The 19,308-nt window shown below is 48.1% G+C and overlaps 1 protein-coding gene across 13 annotated transcripts in view; it reads right to left on the reverse strand.

Moving 5' to 3' along the window:
* LOC135557576 (afadin-like) overlaps positions 1-19,308 on the reverse strand; it is a 127,564-nt gene that overhangs the window by 28,579 nt on the left and 79,677 nt on the right. For 8 of the 13 annotated variants that reach the window (XM_064990985.1, XM_064990975.1, XM_064990984.1 and 5 more), the window contains 10 exons: positions 18,761-18,822; positions 16,849-17,054; positions 14,482-14,502; positions 11,579-11,724; positions 10,075-10,169; positions 9,478-9,743; positions 7,574-7,717; positions 6,956-7,154; positions 6,537-6,640; positions 3,594-3,674 (listed from right to left, as the gene is read on the reverse strand). In XM_064990985.1, coding sequence (XP_064847057.1) covers positions 3,594-3,674; positions 6,537-6,640; positions 6,956-7,154; positions 7,574-7,717; positions 9,478-9,743; positions 10,075-10,169; positions 11,579-11,724; positions 14,482-14,502; positions 16,849-17,054; positions 18,761-18,822 — 1,324 coding nt within the window. The remainder of the gene's footprint in view (positions 1-3,593; positions 3,675-6,536; positions 6,641-6,955; positions 7,155-7,573; positions 7,718-9,477; positions 9,744-10,074; positions 10,170-11,578; positions 11,725-14,481; positions 14,503-16,848; positions 17,055-18,760; positions 18,823-19,308) is intronic. The other 5 variants (XM_064990987.1, XM_064990983.1, XM_064990978.1 and 2 more) reach the window with 1 other exon arrangement.

Consider the following 19,308-nt stretch of genomic DNA (forward strand, 5'->3'; position numbering starts at 1 on the left):
GAGAAACAACTTTTAGTTAATTTCATAACCATAAGAGAGTTGTCCATTTTCCCCCCCATTGTCTTTTGTTTGGAGTGCTTAATGTGAGCAATGAGCATGTTCCTGGTTTCTCGCAACATTATTCTCCAGATAATGTTGCGCACCAAAACAGTTAAACACGCGAAAGCATATAGAATTGTTGCGCAACGAATGGGCTGACAAGAGCACAGAAACCAGCTGACGAGCTGCAGGGAGAAACCCCGCTGAAAATAGGCTCTGTATGCTGTGTGCATGTGATAGCTGGGTTGGATAAATAAAATGCATTATGAGTAACGAAAATACACAACGGACAATTTAATTCCACTCAATTATGCTTATTAACCTATAGACCGATAAGGATGACGGCAAATGTATTTCCATCAATGATTTTTTTTTTTTATAACTAAAATGGGATTTTATCCCCCTCAGCTATTTTGACCGACAAACAGTGTTATTTACATCAATTGCCGGCTAACGGATACCCTGGTGTTTGTGTGTACATTCCTGCATATATCTCAAAGCCATACTATGGTCTGCAGTTTCCTGCCACAGGGGTTTACCAGAGGAGACAATAGTTGGACTGGAGTCCTGAGGGAGTTTATAATATACACACACAAATCTCTGTCTCAAGTCAATTTGTCCACAGCTCCGAGGTGGTCAATCTGACCTCCATACCGTTGGGGAAATAGCGCCATCAATACACTTCATTCTTAAAGGCGACGCAATCTGACTGGAGACAGGAGAAGCATGGAACAAGTAGCAGCACAATCTCACACGACTGAGGAGAAGAACGGCCCGTCTGTGATGACATTGAATTGAGCAAAGAGAATGTTTCCTTGGATCTGAGGTCAAGTGGGCCAGACAGTTCCATCATCAGAATGAGCTCTCAGCACACTGGGCCACCTCTGTGACAGACACTGTGTGACCCCATATTAAAAAAAAACACTTCACAGTACACAGTTCGGCACCACACTAATCTGATAATCAACGAATAGCAGAGGGGAATGTCTTGACATGTGGCTGTGGTCTAAATGACTCCAGTGTGCTTCCCTCACTGTTGAGTCAGACGCCTGTGTCTGTGCGGTGAAAGGGGGTGGGTGGGGGGCTCTGCCCTGCTTGCTTGGGTTCGTGGAGACCACACAGAGCCGTGTCTTCGCCCCTCTGTCTGGGGGTGTGTGGTGGTGATGGTTATAGGCCGCTAGGTGCTTCGTGTGCTTTTCTATTAAACATGGTCTTGACAGACATGGTTCTGGGTCAGAAGGGGGTATTTTGTACAATCCATCTCTCGCTCATTCCTTCGATGCTATTCAAGTCTTTCATTTTGTCATTTAATAACATGCACCTCTCTTTGTCTGTCAGAAAGGATGCGTTTAAGTTGCAGGACACACACACACTGCACTGTTCTAATTAAGTCATTAGAAAACAGTCGTTCACAAAGCAGCGGGAAGGAGGCTAAAACCAAAACATTCACCCAGGGGGAGTCCCCAGGACCGTGTTTGGGAAACCTGCTGTACAGTAGGGAAACCACAGGGTTTGTATTCAACCAGCTAGCCATTGTAAAGCAGCTTCTACGGTTCCATCACTATTGCACCAGCATCTACAAAACAAACAAAGACTAAAAATCAAGCTCTTGTCCTCGTGTTGAAGTTCTGGCCTGTGTGTGTGCGCATTGCAGCACCCCTAACCGGGGAAACAACTCGTAGAGACGAGCGGTCTTAGGTCCCTTACATAGTGGGTCATATCAACGTGAAGAACCGGTCCGCGCTGGACGTTTATTTACAGTATCACACATTTGAAACGAGCAACTGTGAAAGATTGAACTCCCACTAAGAAGTAAACTTGAGAAAAAGAACGCCAAGGTGTCAGACATGGAAGGTTACAGCGAGTAGAACAGGAGCATATACTGGAGTCCCTTCTATTTCCTGTGTCTTCACACCCTCAACCTCCTCGTCTCCTGCTGCGGTCCTGCCCACACCTCTACACATTCACACCATACAAGGCATGCTTAAACCCTTGTTTCCAAGAGAAGTCAGCATCGAGACTTACCAACTTGGACTGGTCCTTCCTCCCAACCACAGAGAACCACATGGTGAAGATAGTTCCCACTCGGCTAGCGCCGGCTGGAGCTCGGGCAACGAGGGGCAGATCACAGCCCAGACGTACTCGCAGAGAACAAAACTAAACAGCTAACGAAGGAGAGACTAGGTGTGGAGCAGCGAGTGAACGATATCTCTACTCCACATCTTACTGTTAGACCCATATGGCAAATATCAGCAGCTTGCCGGAGTAGGAAATACCATATCCAGACGGTTACGTAAGCAGTCCACCAGCGCTAGCCCCCGCTACTCTGCAACAGTTTGGGTAAACTTCCCAGCTGTGTGTTCTGCACCAGGCAAATCTATCATTACTCTGTCTTTCTTTCTAATTCCCATGCTTCCCCAGTCTGCCTTGTGCCTTCCTTCTACCCCTCCCATTTCTCTCCTTTCCTCCTGCCGCTCCCCCCATCCGTCCTTGTCTTACACACCACCTCAGGTTGAAAATAGCAGTAAAAACACAGGGGATGTGGCCACCTCAAACTCCAGAACTTTGCTTTGAAAATAAACAGTTCATGAAGGTCCCCTCTTTTCCTCCTTTATTCACAATCTCCCCCTCCTCTCATACGCCCAGTAAGACACTCACATTACCCACACAGACCAAACCGGGTCAGAACTGGGCTAAAGCTGGGCCAGCTGCAGGTCAGTACCCAGGCCAACACCACCTGGGTAAAATGTTAACTAATTCCCCACTGCAAATGACGACGCTAAAGTTGAAGAACCTATTACGGTTAGTCGTTAGCACAGTCGGACCAAAATGTGAGGAAAACCACTATGTCCCCCCCGCCTGCTCCGCTTCCTCCAACACTAGGACATGATGGTTAGGACCAGGGATGGCTGAAACTGTCAGTCGGAAGACAAATTTGCTTACTGCTGTTTTGACTTCCAATTTGAATGTTTGCCATACAGGTGGACAGAAACAAAGAGCGATCTGTTTCAGTAAAAAACATCCCTCAAAGTGCTGAGATCAGAGAGAACAGTGAGCTAACTCTGCAGGTAGAGGAACCATGACAGTCGCTTAGTCACACACACACTATCAACAAAAGGCTGCCTGCTCTGCCGATCCCTCTTCTGTCATCCCATCATTATCCAGAGTTAAAGCAGGAAAATGTAAGGCTCTTACATCCATCCACACGGCTAGAAACAGCATGTTCCACTGGCATTGTTGTGGACCCGAAATTGAGGACACACTCAAAAAACCTCGAGGCAACAGCAGGCAGGCAGGCCTCTTGACAACGGCTGAGATAAGGGCTTAATTTGGATTATTTATGTGTTCACTAGGCAGTAAGTCTGCTCAAGCATGGACGCAACAAATGTAATTCAATGTTTCTGGCTTGTTTCTGTAGAGTCTGTTTTCACATCGCTCAGATAGCACTTCCCTTCCATTCAGGAAGTCACAAACCTATTCCAGGAGCACTAGTGTGTACCGACAAAAAAACGTTTAGCCTAAATACTAAAGGACACGATTAAGAGATGTCTTACCTTGGCAGCCACAATGCTGAGGCCCATGCCATTGTGCTTCTTCAGGGTGACCGTCACAACTTCCGGTTCCTTCCGCATTTGCTGCAACGAGAAGAGAGAGCAATTTTAGCTCAGGAATAATCTATCACCTGGGGTAGCTGGAGTGCAGTTGGAGTCAGCGGTGGGATCCGGTCAGCTGGTCAGTCAGGCTTCTAAAAGGACTCTGAGCTGTCTCTCTGGGACGCTCCTCTGGTGGAATGAGGCTCTGGAGGAGGAAGCAGGGGGATAGGGAGCAGAGCAGGGTCGTCATACAGAGAGAGCGCCGGGTTGGGGTGACCGCAGCGAGAAACGGCGGGTGCTGGAGAGGAGTCAAGAATGAAAGCCATATGCGCTTGGCTCCAGAGGCTCTCAATGGGCTCATTTAAAAAGGAGGGCTGCCTGGAAGCAGGGCGGGAGAGGGAGGGAGAGAGAGTGAAAGCGAGAGAGCAGTGCTTCCCACACAAAGAGGCACACAGACAGACAGCCTCTCCTCCCTTTGGCACTGAACACATTGACACTCAACAGCCCCAAAGACACAAACAACTCTTCTCTCAGCTGAAGAGCTATGCTATACTGCCACATAGTTCAGAGACAACGAGAAAGGGAGAGTGGACACAAAGCCACATTAAGTAACAGGGCTGTGGTTGCATTTCTCATCGTGTGATGTGGTGCAGAACAAGTCTTTCTGAATGCCATTGGAGTGATTCACCAAGTGCTAGAGAGGCAGGGCAATGGTGATGCAGGGGTCAGCTGGCTACAATGAGGAAACAATGCATTCATTCAGGAAATAGCAATTTTGCAGTTAAGAGACTAACTCATAAACACCTGCCAAAGGGAGTAGTTCAGAGAGAGCGAGCGAGCTTCCTGGGTTTTAGGACCACAGCCGCTCTTCTAAAAGTCTGACTGCACTAGGCTAGCAACAGTTCCACCTCCTGTCTGGACGAGTGATCAGGGAAACCTACACACACCTGGGGTGTATTCATAGTTGAATTCCATTGAAAAACATTGTCTGTTGTAAAACATTTTGGAATAAACCGTTTCTGCAGCAAAACGTTTTGGAACCGACAAAACGTTGTTTTTTTTTGCAACGGAATCCAACAAATGAATACACCCGATTGTTCTTCTCATCAGGGATCCCCTGTGTGTCTCTGGTGTGTCTGATTAACCCTGTAATGGCTGTTAATAGGAGAACATCATGGAACACTACAGTAGTGATTCTGGAGCAAGGCGGTGGTAACATGAGGCGGGGGTTCCTGGCACACAACCAAGAAGCCATTAATCAGAACCTCAGCGGTGTTTAAACGGTTTGGACGGCCTCCCTCTCCCCGATCCTGTCACTACTGTGGGGGCTGACGCCCCCCCTGAGCTGACCTGGGGTTTAAAGCATGAAAAAGGAGAGCGGGGGGAAAAACAGGGCAATTATGTAGGAAGCGGTGGATTTTAGGGGGTTTTGTGTGATTAGTGTGAGGAGAAGGGTATCATTTGCTGCTGTTCCACAGCCCCCTGGTCACTAATTGGCCTCTGTGGTGTAATTGGTGTTGACTGAAATCGAGCAGGAGTGAGTGAGTGTTAGAGTAGAGCAGTGATTACATGACTGCAGTATGGGACATTAAGGCTGTCCATAGGGTCGTTCCATAAAGCAGGAGCCGTCACAAACATACATGGTGAGTAACAAACATGTTTCAGTATCATAAAACAGTTCAAAGCAGCAGCCTATTCCCTCTGCACTTAGTGACTTAGCACTATGACAACCTGCCACGACGACCAGCCACTACTCCGCATGGCCACGACGACTAGCCACTACTCCGCATGGCCACGACGACTAGCCACTACTCCGCATGGCCACGACGACTAGCCACTACTCCGCATGGCCACGACGACCAGCCACTACTCCGCATGGCCACGACGACCAGCCACTACTCCGCATGGTCACGACGACCAGCCACTACTCCGCATGGTCACGACGACCAGCCACTACTCCGCATGGTCACGACGACCAGCCACTACTCCGCATGGTCACGACGACCAGCCACTACTCCGCATGGTCACGACGACTAGCCACAGCTCCGCATGGTCACGACGACTAGCCACAGCTCCGCATGGTCACGACGACTAGCCACTACTCCGCATGGTCACGACGACTAGCCACTACTCCGCATGGTCACGACGACTAGCCACTACTCCGCATGGTCACGACGACTAGCCACTACTCCGCATGGTCACGACGACTAGCCACTCCTCCGCATGGTCACGACGACTAGCCACTACTCCGCATGGTCACGACGACTAGCCACTACTCCGCATGGTCACGACGACTAGCCACAGCTCCGCATGGTCACGACGACTAGCCACAGCTCCGCATGGTCACGACGACTAGCCACAGCTCCGCATGGTCACGACGACTAGCCACTACTCCGCATGGTCACGACGACTAGCCACAGCTCCGCATGGTCACGACGACTAGCCACAGCTCCGCATGGTCACGACGACTAGCCACTACTCCGCATGGTCACGACGACTAGCCACTACTCCGCATGGTCACGACGACTAGCCACTACTCCGCATGGTCACGACGACTAGCCACTACTCCGCATGGTCACGACGACTAGCCACTACTCCGCATGGTCACGACGACTAGCCACTACTCCGCATGGTCATGACGACTAGCCACTACTCCGCATGGTCATGACGACTAGCCACTACTCCGCATGGTCACGACGACTAGCCACTACTCCGCATGGTCACGACGACTAGCCACTACTCCGCATGGTCATGACGACTAGCCACTACTCCGCATGGTCATGACGACTAGCCACTACTCCGCATGGTCATGACGACTAGCCACTACTCCGCATGACCATACAGCAAGAAAATGGTCTTTGCCTTGCATAGTTCTACAGTTGTAACGTCCTGTGGGACACCTACCAGGTCGGAGTTGTCTGCAAAGAAGTGGCTGTCGCAGTCGGCTCCTTCAAAGTGGATGGTCCAGGTCCCAGGGGAGCGGGGGTGAGGGGTTAGCCGACAGAATCCTGCAGAGGACAAGAGCAAATCACTGTCATCTTCTTCTACTACTTACGACACATCTGAGACTACAGCAACACGGTTGCACAAACTGCTCTAGGAATACACATCCCTCTCTCTCATAAGCAAACACAATGAAAAGGACAGGCGCAAACAGCTCTCCAGTCTTCTAGACTCTTCTTACATACTACATTCCACTGCCAACAGAACAAACACGGGCCAGCTCAGCCTCTGATTGGCTCCCAACGACAGAACACAACCCCTGTGACATTCCGGGAATGGAACTCAATCGTGTTTTTTTTCTCTCTCCTCGACACAAGTACCTCTCTGACAAAGGGGGTCCAGGAACTCCTGGAATCCGTTGGGAATGTTCCTCACGACGTCGCAGGAGTAGCCGTCCTCGGGCAGCAGGAAGGGCAGCTGCAGGTCGGGGTCCTCCTCCAGCTGGACCTCTCGGCCGTCGCTACGGGCCAGCTCATCTGCTGTGTTCTCCGCCACGGCAACCACGTGGTCTATCAGCTCCTATTGGGAGACACCAGATAGACCAATGAGGGTCTGGTTAGAGACACCAGACGGACCACGGAGGGTCTAGTTAGAGACACGAGACCAATGACGGTTAAGTGTCTAATAGTCCTCTGAATGATTCCTCAAAAACCCTCTGTGTAGAATCAGCAACCTCACCTGGGGGGGGGGGGCTATGAAGAGCAGTCAAGTGGAGAGCTTAGCTAATGTTCCCCCAAAATGTACAGGACAAACTCAAACGCATTACAACGACGGGAGGAGATGTGTGTAAAGCAATGCTTCAAATCGCAACCCCCTATTTCTCATCTTTGGAGACATTCATTCATAGTCACTTACTGTAACTGTAGTGTGTGAATAGAGCAGTGTGTGTGTGTGTGTGTGTGTGTGAGAGAATGGAGATGAGTGTCGTCATGTCTTACAGGGGGGATGTAAGGCTCGTCGGGAGCACAGTGGTAGTTGGTCATGAGGGCGTTGAGCTGCAGGGAGTTCAGCTTGAAGCAGGTGTTGTGGATGTTCTGCACGTCCTGCATGGAGTACTTGTCCATGGTGAGGAGAGTCGTAGCCTGGGGAGGAACAGCAGGACAGAGTGCTATTAATGACTTGATTTAGTGACCTGTGGTCCACACTGAATGGTTTCCCCTACAACTTTCCTTAGGCAGGGTCCCGAAGACTCCTTAAGCATCATACAGAGCTGCTGACAAGTGCTTTTCAACAGAAACCACTTGACAAGTAATCTTTGTCGGTGAAAGGGCATACAGTAAGTTGTGGTATGGAAAAACAGTGGGTATCTACAGTGCCTTGCGAAAGTATTCGGCCCCCTTGAACTTTGCGATCTTTTTCCACATTTCAGGCTTCAAACAAAGATATAAAACTATTTTTTTGTGAAGAATCAACAACAAGTGGGACACAATCATGAAGTGGAACGACATTTATTGGATATTTCAAACTTTTTTAACAAATCAAAAACTGAAAAATTGGGCGTGCAAAATTATTCAGCCCCTTTACTTTCAGTGCAGCAAACTCTCTCCAGAAGTTCAGTGAGGATCTCTGAATGATCCAATGTTGACCTAAATGACTAATGATGATAAATACAATCTGGATACAAAAAAGATTTCCCAAGCTTTAAACATCCCAAGGAGCACTGTGCAAGCGATAATATTGAAATGGAAGGAGTATCAGACCACTGCAAATCTACCAAGACCTGGCCGTCTCTCTAAACTTTCAGCTCATACAAGGAGAAGACTGATCAGAGATGCAGCCAAAAGGCCCATGATCACTCTGGATGAACTGCAGAGATCTACAGCTGAGGTGGGAGACTCTGTCCATAGGACAACAATCAGTCGTATATTGCACAAATCTGGCCTTTATGGAAGAGTGGCAAGAAGAAAGCCATTTCTTAAAGATATCCATAAAAAGTGTTGTTTAAAGTTTGCCACAAGCCACCTGGGAGACACACCAAAAATGTGGAAGAAGGTGCTCTGGTCAGATGAAACCAAAATTGAACTTTTTGGCAACAATGCAAAACATTATGTTTGGCGTAAAAGCAACACAGCTCATCACCCTGAACACACCATGCCCACTGTCAAACATGGTGGTGGCAGCATCATGGTTTGGGCCTGCTTTTCTTCAGCAGGGACAGGGAAGATGGTTAAAATTGATGGGAAGATGGATGGAGCCAAATACAGGACCATTCTGGAAGAGAACCTGATGGAGTTTGCAAAAGACCTGAGACTGGGACGGAGATTTGTCTTCCAACAAGACAATGATCCAAAACATAAAGCAAAATCTACAATGGAATGGTTCAAAAATAAACATATCCAGGTGTTAGAATGGCCAAGTCAAAGTCCAGACCTGAATCCAATCGAGAATCTGTGGAAAGAACTGAAAACTGCTGTTCACAAATGCTCTCCATCCAACCTCACTGAGCTCGAGCTGTTTTGCAAGGAGGAATGGGAAAAAGTTTCAGTCTCTCGATGTGCAAAACTGATAGAGACATACCCCAAGCGACTTACAGCTGTAATCGCAGCAAAAGGTGGCGCTACAAAATATTAACTTAAGAGGGCTGAATAATTTTGCACTCCCAATTTTTCAGTTTTTGATTTGTTAAAAAAGTTTGAAATATCCAAAAAATGCCGTTCCACTTCATGATTGTGTCCCACTTGTTGTTGATTCTTCACAAAAAAATACAGTTTTATATCTTTATGTTTGAAGCCTGAAATGTGGCAAAAGGTCGCAAAGTTCAAGGGGGCCGAATACTTTCGCAAGGCACTGTAACAGCCCTATCAGGATGTGCCTTCCTGGACAACGGTAGGATGGATCCTACCTGTACGATGCGACTGAGGTGGCAGTCGGCGGCCAGCTCCAGGCCCTGTTTCTCTGCCCAGGCCTCGATATGGCTGAGCTGCTGGCGGAGGATGGCGCCCCAGTAGTGTGAACACAGCCCAGAGTCGGCCTCCATCGCCAGCTTGTTGAACAGCCACATGTTGATGAAGTGGAAGAGCTGCGAGAACAGCTGGATGGTCAGCGCCGCGTTGACACGGCAACGGCGCAGCAGCGACATGGCGCCCGTCAGGGTGTGCAAAACGTCCTCTGTGAGAGGAGGATAAGGAATGGGGGGGGGGGGGGGGGTCATCAGGACTAGTGAAGTCAGCATTGACCCTTGGGTCTAATACCATTAAAGTCCATAGGGAACATGAAGAAGTAGAGGAAATTCTATCAACTTTTCAGTTTCAGTATTAACACATTATACAGTACATCTCCACTAGAGGGCTCAGTCTTCAAAACTAAACTGAGTGACATTCTGTGTGGCTGTAAATGCACTGGTAACAGAACCCCACCCCCCTCGCCCCCCACTGTGGCCTGGCTGACAGTAGTTGACGTACACAGTAAGAGTATCAGTGTATGAACAGAAGTGAGTCACCTATTTTGGGCCTCTGAGGGTTCTGTTCCTCTGGGTCATCCAAAAACGCAGGCATGTAATTATTCAGGTCAGACTGCAGACACTGGACCAGGTACCTGAGACGTCAACAACACACAGTACATTGGTTCTGAATAGTCCACACGGATATGGACAAACAAAGACGCACACAATGCATATACGGCCAACTACGCGAACCAAACTTTGCACATGTTCACTTGCACAGAGAGACACACAAACACAAAAGACAGACACGAATGCAGAAACAAACTTCCCCTACTCTGCAGCCTTAATGGGACTTCCCCTGCTCTGCAGCCTTAAGGGGACTTCCCCTGCTCTGCAGCCTTAAGGGGACTTCCCCTGCTCTGCAGCCTTAAGGGGACTTCCCCTGCTCTGCAGCCTTAAGGGGACTTCCCCTGCTCTGCAGCCTTAAGGGGACTTCCCCTGCTCTGCAGCCTTAAGGGGACTTCCCCTGCTCTGCAGCCTTAAGGGGACTTCCCCTGCTCTGCAGCCTTAAGGGGACTTCCCCTGCTCTGCAGCCTTAAGGGGACTTCTCCTGGAATTCCACCATAAACCTGCAGTCTGGCCAGCTCAGCCATCGCTCTGATCTACTCTTGGGACATCAAGCAGCAGTTTTCAGCTGACTATTCCAGGGAGTGGCGAGCAGGGGAAACGGAGGACAGAGGGCCGTGGAGAGTCTAAAACTACTGTGTTTTTACTGGGACCTCTCCCCAGGCACATCCAGCCTTGCCTCAGCCTGGCCAATAAAAGCCAGGCCTGGGACATTCCACAAATTCACCGCTCCACTTCCTGCATCCACACAATATCTCCAGATCCTCACATGGTCTGAGATGAAGCAATATAAAACATGGCAACATGAATAAAACGCTAGATCAACAGCTCACGGTTGAGGTCAGGCAGAAGTTGGCACAGACAGCTATGCGCTATCTACAACACAGGCAGCAGGCGCCTCGATTTTGATTTCTCTCGTATGAGAGTCAATGACAGCAGTGGCAGGGAAGGTCACATTTGGATCTATAATTTGCTTAATCATTTCCCAATTATCGCATTACCATGAATGGAAAGGTTTCCTGCGGCTCACATGTGGTTTGCGTTAGCCCTGATGGCGTACACAGCACGGTGTGGGACTGCTGCGCCACTTGGTCAGCACACAGACACAGCTAAGAGCAGGATAACCTAAAGCCTTGTGTTTAGGTCACGGACAGGATAATGAGGACAAGGAAAGGATCGGAGGAGGGGCAGGAACAAGGAGGAAATCATAGCGCTATAGGGAGTGGTAAGAAGGGAGGTTATAAGGACAGGTCAGCTTGGACTAGGACAGGAAAAGAGGCAAGACATTAACAGGGTAAGGACTACATAATGGGGCAGGAGCAGAGACAAGGCAGAGGTAGTATAAGGCTCGACAGGAGCACCAAACTAAACTAGAGGCCCTTAGGTTAGGAAGGAGACAGGGGCCAGAGCATAGGGAGGAAGTCTGGTCACTCACTTGAAGGCCATCTGGACGAGGTGTGCCAGCACGTCCTGGGCGTCCAGTGTGATGCGCGACAGGTCCTTGTCCTGTTTGATGAAGTTGAGCAGCTCTGAGGCATTGGCCATCCAGAAGGCCAGGGCCCCCGCAATGTTCTTCTGCTTCTGGAATACACCAATCACAGAGCAGGACAGGACAGAGAGAAAGAGCGAGAGCAGGGGTCAGAGGCAGGGTAGAACACAGAGAGGGATCACTCTCTCAGACTCACAGGCATGAGCAGTAGCAGCACTCCAGGGATAGACTTGTGCCAGACACCCCACCCGAGACCCACAGAACCAGACACTGGCCCCAAGCTACAGCCTCTCCCAGAGGGGAACAGGTCCCTGACTTCAAGGTCAGTTTTGGAGGAAAGGCCCTTTGCAGAGTTGGCTACTGGATTAACAGGCTCTTTGGCATATTACAGTGGCAGTTTCTGTACCACTCCAGGTACAAGTGGCATGGAATAAGCACAGATCTATGTTCAGTTTACCCTCCCAAATCCTAACCGGAACCATTTGGGGTAAACTGACCTTAGAATATCGTTTAGGGGGAAATTTCATTCAACTGGTCTTTTCTAGCAGTTCTTTGCCAGTCCTCTGATACGAATAGCCTCTACTTCACTCTAGCAGCATCCATCTCTGCACGGGCCCAAATATTCTACATCAACCAGTATACAAACAATATTTTGTTGGCATGGACATTCAGCTCAGTCCTCATGGACAGTGCCTTCAGAAAGTATTCACACCCCTTTACATTTTCCACATTTTGTGGTGTTACTGCCTCAATTTAAAATGTATTAAAATTAAGATTGTGTCACTGGCCTACACACAATACCCCTTAATGTCAAAGTTTAATGATGTTTTTATTTTTTTATTTTACAAACAAATTAAAAATTACATGCTGAAATGTCTTGAGTCAATAAGTATTCAACCCCTTTGTTATGGCCTAAATAAGTTCAGGAGTAAAAAATGGGTTTAACAAGTCGTATGGACTCACTCAGCATGCAATAATAGTATTTAATGTTATTTTTAAATGACTGCCTCATCTTTGTACCCTACACATAGAGATAATAAGGTCCCTCTGTCGAGCAGTACATTTCAAAACAGATTCAACCACAAACACCAGGGAGGTTTTCCAATGCCTGGCAAAGAATGGCACCTATTAGTAGATATTTTTTGTGTTGAAAAGCAGAAATTGGAGCATAATGTTGCTTATTATACTTCAGAGGAAGGAAACCACTCAGGGATTTCACCATGAGGCCAATGGTGACTTTAAAACAGTTCGAGCTTAATGGCTGTGATAGGAGAAAACTGAGGATGGCTCAACAGCATTGTAGTTACTCCACAAAAGAAGTGAAAAGAAAGAAGCCTGTGAGAAATAAAAATATTCCAAAACATGCATCCTGTTTGCAAAAGGGCACTAAAGTAAAACTGCAGAAAAATGTGGCAAAGAAATGAACTATGTCCTGAATACAAAGTGTTTGGGGGCAAATCCAACAACACATTACTGAGTACCACTTCATATTTTCAAGCATGGTGGTTGCTGCATCATGTTATGGGTATGCTCATCATCGTCAAGGCCTAGAGAGTTTAGGATAAAAGAAACAGAATAGAGCTAAGCACAGGTAAAATCCTAGAGGAAAACCTGGTTCGGCCTGCTTTTCAACAGACACATTCACCTTTCAGCAAGACAATAACCTAAAACACAAGGCCAAATATACAGTGATGTTGCTTACCAACACGACATCGACTGTTCCTGAGTAGCATAGTTCGGTTTTTTACTTATAATCGACTAAAAATCAAAAAGCAAGACTTGAAAATGTCTGTCGAGCAATGATCAACAATCAACATGGAAGAAGTTAAAGAATTATGAAAAAAAAAAATTGTCCAAATATTGGACAATCCAGGTTTGCAAAGCTCCGACTTTCACAGAAAGACTCGCAGCTGTAATCGCTACCAAAGGTGATGTAAATTTGTATTGACTCAGGGGTGTTAATATTTACATAAGATATTTTACTATTTAATTTGTAATACATTTGTAAAGATTTCTAAAAACATGTTTTCATTTTGTCATTATGGGGTAGTGTGTGTAGACGGGTGAGAAACACCACTTTAATCCATTTTGAATTCAGGCTGTAAGAACAAAATGGTGACTAAGTCAAGCAATATGAATACTTTCTGAAGGCACTGTATTTTACCCTGTAAAGCTGTTCTTGAACATCTCTAACATTTAGCAGAGATGATCAAGAGAAAACTATGAGGCGGCAGGTAAGCTTCAGAGCCCAGTGTCTGGTCTGTGTGATGAGTTAATGTCCATGTCCCCTTGACACAAAGAAAAAAGGGATACACAAGGTCCGCCCAACGTGTCTCGGCCGGCACTGGCCCCTGTGTATTCCACACTTGTCTATCCCCGCAACGAAACGACAACAACACCCTTTCAGAACGGCCACAGAACAGAACGCATCCAAAAGAACAATGTTAAACAGACGTAAAATTAAAACAAAATGTAAAGGGAAAAATTCAGCAAAAGAACAGCGGGGTTTTTGTCGCTCATCCACACTGAAGTGCAGTAAAGCAGGAGGTCACATGACATTAATTCATTAAAATGTTGCCACAATCAGAAAGATTTGTTGGGTTTGTTTTTAGTACAACATGTTCCAGGTTGCTGAATGAGGGTTATTATGTTGGCGTTTTAGAGTCCAGCTGTCGGAGGAGGGATTATTTGGCAGTTTGGGTTGGTTGAGGGTTTTGGGGGGGGGGTTTCTGCTATGGAGAAAAGAAGCATGGAGGACTGAGCAAAGCCGGACTGAGCCGATAGAGGGAGAGACGGCGTGAGAGAGGTAAGAGAGACTTCTCCCCCGAGCAACGCGTTAGGTGTCCTACCTGGGCCCCTTCAGGAATCTCCTGTCACAGAGAGGGGAGGGGAAACAGACAGACACATCCCACAGGACAGAGAGAGACTGTCAACAACAGCCAAGGACAGAGATTGACACAGGCATGTCAACAAAACACACACAACAATAAAACTCTATAACTTAGGATGTTCCGTTAACAAAAAGTGATGAGCTCTTTTGATTAAATTAACTCCTGAGATTAAGTTATGAGCGTTTGCTGCTAAAAACTGCCAGCATATACTTTTGCATGTATCCAAAATGATGTATTCCTGTAGGAGGCAGAGGCTTGTGTGCAGATGTGATTATTTAAAGGAACACAGCCTAAATATCCAATGTCCCTTACGGAGGTTTAAGACTTGGACTTCCAAAATCATCTGGATGAAAACCACCTTTAAAACAGGATTTAACGACTGTAATCCTGATTCGTGTAGGACTCACGCAGAGCAGACATGGGGAGATTTCCCTAAAGCTCCTGGTGTGTTCGTGCGTCTCAGACACTGTTCGTGTGTAGACAGATAATCATCGATTAATAAAAACAGACTACACTCTACATGGAAGTTGAGACTGTGTATTCAGGGTTGCATATCGAGATAGGATGAGGCATCCCATAAGGACTGACCAGACTAACCACACATCTTCGCTTCCTCCGAGATGGATGGCGTTATGTGGAGTCAGTCAAAACCTACTGGGTTTTATTGTTTTGGACTATTTTGGCCATTTGGGTTTTTCACAAAACTCCAGGGTTGGTGTCCCAGAGTATGGGTGTTCCTGCTACGCATGTGGGTTTTATGTGTTGGCTGAGAGGGCTTTTGGAAAACCACAAGGACACTGTATTTCAGTGTGTTCCAGTGAATTCATTTAAAGGGCCATGCCTTGTTTAAATCATTATGGAGGGGGACACAGAGACGCTGGACAGACAGACAAACACAACGTGGGATTTGCAAACTCTACTACTACCAGTACTACGAATACCACGACCACTACTACCAGTACTACAACTACTACTACTACTACTACCAGTACTACAACTACTACCAGTACTACAAACACTACTACTACCAGTACTACAAACACTACTACTACCAGTACTACAAACACTACTACTACCAGTACTACAAACACTACTACTACCAGTACTACAAACACTACTACTACCAGTACTACAAACACTACTACTACGATTACTACCTGTACTACGACTACGACCACCACTACTACGACCACCACTACTACTACTACGACCACCACTACCAGTACTACGACCACTACCAGTACTACCGGTACTTACTACCAGTACGACGACTACTACCAGTACTACAACTACTACAACTACTACCAGTACTACTACCAGTACTACTACTACCAGTACTACGACTACTACTACCAGTACTACGACTACTACTACCAGTACTACTACTACTACCAGTACTACGACTACCACCAGTACTACGACTACCAGTACTACGACTACCAGTACTACGACTACCAGTACTACGACTACCAGTACTACGACTACCAGTACTACGACCAGTACTACGACCAGTACTACCACCAGTACTACCACCAGTACTACCACCAGTACTACTACGACGACTACTACCACCACCAGTACTACTACGACGACTACTACCACCACCAGTACTACTACGACGACTACTACCACCACCAGTACTACTACGACGACTACTACCACCAGTACTACTACGACGACTACTACCACCAGTACTACTACGACTACTACTACCAGTACTACTACGACTACTACTACCAGTACTACTACGACTACTACTACCAGTACTACTACGACTACTACTACCAGTACTACTACGACTACCAGTACTACTACGACTACTACTACCAGTACTACGACTACTACTACAGGTACTTACTACCAGTACGACGACGACTACTACTACTACCAGTACCACGACTACTACTACCAGTACCACGACTACTAGTACCAGTACCACGACTACTACTACCAGTACCACGACTACTACTACCAGTACCACGACTACTACTACCAGTACCACGACTACTACTACCAGTACCACGACTACTACTACCAGTACCACGACTACTACTACCAGTACCACGACTACTACTACCAGTACCACGACTACTACTACCAGTACCACGACTACTACTACCAGTACCACGACTACTACTACCAGTACTACCTAGTCAGCTATACTGCGTTTTTCTTTGGGGTTTTGTTTTGGTCCTGGTACTCTGTATTTAGAGGGTAGTGGAATCAAGCATATATGCTCCAAGCCCTGGCTTCAACCCATGAAGGTCCTGCTGATTTAAAAACAGGAGAAGAGAACGAGAGAGCGAGGCGGCAGGGTGGACTCACCTGGATGACTCCTTCCATCATGCTCACCATCTTGTTAACGATGGCTATGACCTTGTGAGTGCGTTCCGAGGGACTGACGTCGGGCCGGTAGTGGCTGGACATGACGTAGCGACAGGTCATATACAGTACGTAGGTGGGGGACAGCTTGAAATGCACCGTGGAGCTGTTGGTGTAGTTGATGATAGCCGACAGAAAGGCATCTTCGGCTGGAGGGGGCAAGACAGGTGGCATCCACACGGGCAGACAGACAGGCAGACAGGCAGGCAGACAGGAGGGGATAAGGTGTGAGTTTACATGACATAGGTCACACTGGTGATATCAGTCTGGCTTTAAAGAAACTAACTAGCTACAGGTTCACCCAGGAGTCTCAGTGTGTGAGCTTGTTACAGTAGGGACTCAGATGGGCTTTGTGATAACATTGTCCCCAAACCCCGTCTTCCCGGTTCCTTAGCAAGGGTTGTTCGTAGTGCATTGTGACAGATGTGAGAGAGCAAACCCCCTCTATTGGAAATCAAAGGCCTCCGCTCTCTCTGCTCTCTAGCCAAACACATGAGCTCATAAAACTCCAAATATACAACGACTGGCTGAGCTGGGCCCATGACTGCGGAGTCCACAAACAATGTTCGGCATATGAAAGAGCTTGAAAGGCAGTTAAAATGGCTTAAATTAATAAAGATATGCCGAAGGCTGGAGAGAAAGCCCATCTGACATGAAGTTGTATCACATGGGAGAATCATTACATGTCATTCACAGAGCAAACTTGGGTTACACTCCCTATTGATTAGAAGGGGAGGAGAGAGGAGAGAGATGGGGGAGAGAGATGGGGGAGAGAGATGGGGGAGAGAGATGGGGGAGAGAGATGGGGGAGAGAGATGGAGGAGAGAGATGGAAGAGAGAGATGGAAGAGAGAGATGGAGGAGAGAGATGGAGGAGAGAGATGGGGGAGAGAGACGGGGGAGAGAGACGGGGGAGAGAGACGGGGGAGAGAGACGGGGGAGATGGAGGAGAGAGACGGGGGAGATGGAGGAGAGAGACGGGGGAGATGGAGGAGAGAGACGGGGGAGAGAGACGGGGGAGAGAGACGGGGGAGAGAGACGGGGGAGAGAGACGGGGGGGGGAGAGAGACGGGGGAGAGAGACGGGGGAGAGAGACGGGGGAGATGGAGGAGAGAGAGACGGGGGAGAGAGACGGGGGAGATGGAGGGAGAGAGACGGGGGAGATGGAGGAGAGAGACGGGGGAGATGGAGGAGAGAGACGGGGGAGATGGAGGAGAGAGACGGGGGAGATGGAGGAGAGAAACGGGGGAGATGGAGGAGAGAAACGGGGGAGATGGAGGAGAGGGAGAGAGACGGGGAGAGAGACGGGGGAGAGAGACGGGGGAGAGAGACGGGGGGGAGAGAGACGGGGGAGAGAGACGGGGGAGAGAGACGGGGGAGAGAGACGGGGGAGAGAGACGGGGGAGAGAGACGGGGGAGAGAGACGGGGGAGAGAGACGGGGGAGATGGAGGAAAGAGATGGGGGAGATAGAGGAAAGAGATGGGGGAGATAGATGGGGGAGATAGATGGGGGAGATAGATGGGGGAGATGGAGGAGAGAGATGGGGGAGATGGAGGAGAGACCCAATGTTAACATGACCGTGTTCAATAAAACAGTAAAAGTCAGTTAGCAGCAGCAGCAGACGATGAATCAATACTTTCCACCCATTGATCTTTCAGACACTAGCTAAGTGCAGTTATGGTACGACCTCCAGTTTAAAATAGACACTGAAAGCATCGCTCAGATGGAGTGTAGATGGGCCCATAGAGTTATGTTATCATGACTTTTGCTCCACACCAAGTATCAGAAAGAGAGGAAGGGGAAGAAGGGCACAAAGCGAGAGAAAGCCACAACAAAAGGTGGTTGCAGTACTCACAGTTGTCCCTGAACTCGATGCTGGCCGGCAGCGTCAGTTCTGGGCTCAGGATGTCCTGGGACCTGAGGGGAGGACAGAGGTGGTTCTCAGTGAACCAGCACAAGTCGGGCCCGTTCACCCCGCTGTCCACCGACGCCCACCTCTCCAAAATAGAGGTGGGCGTCCGTAGATATCGGTGTGTGAGTGTGTACCAGGCTCTGTGGTCTGTACAGCTCAGTGGTCTGTATTATTGATGAGGGGACCCAGTACAGCTCAGTGGTCTGTCTGTATTATTGATGAGGGGACCCAGTACATCTCAGTGGTCTGTCTGTATTATTGATGAGGGGACCCAGTACAGCTCAGTGGTCTGTCTGTATTATTGATGAGGGGACCCAGTACAGCTCAGTGGTCTGTCTGTATTATTGATGAGGGGACCCAGTACAGCTCAGTGGTCTGTCTGTATTATTGATGAGGGGACCCAGTACAGCTCAGTGGTCTGTCTGTATTATTGATGAGGGGACCCAGTACAGCTCAGTGGTCTGTCTGTATTATTGATGAGGGGACCCAGT

This window comes from Oncorhynchus masou, chromosome 16 (assembly GCF_036934945.1).
Source record: "Oncorhynchus masou masou isolate Uvic2021 chromosome 16, UVic_Omas_1.1, whole genome shotgun sequence".
Lineage (NCBI taxonomy): Eukaryota > Metazoa > Chordata > Actinopteri > Salmoniformes > Salmonidae > Oncorhynchus > Oncorhynchus masou.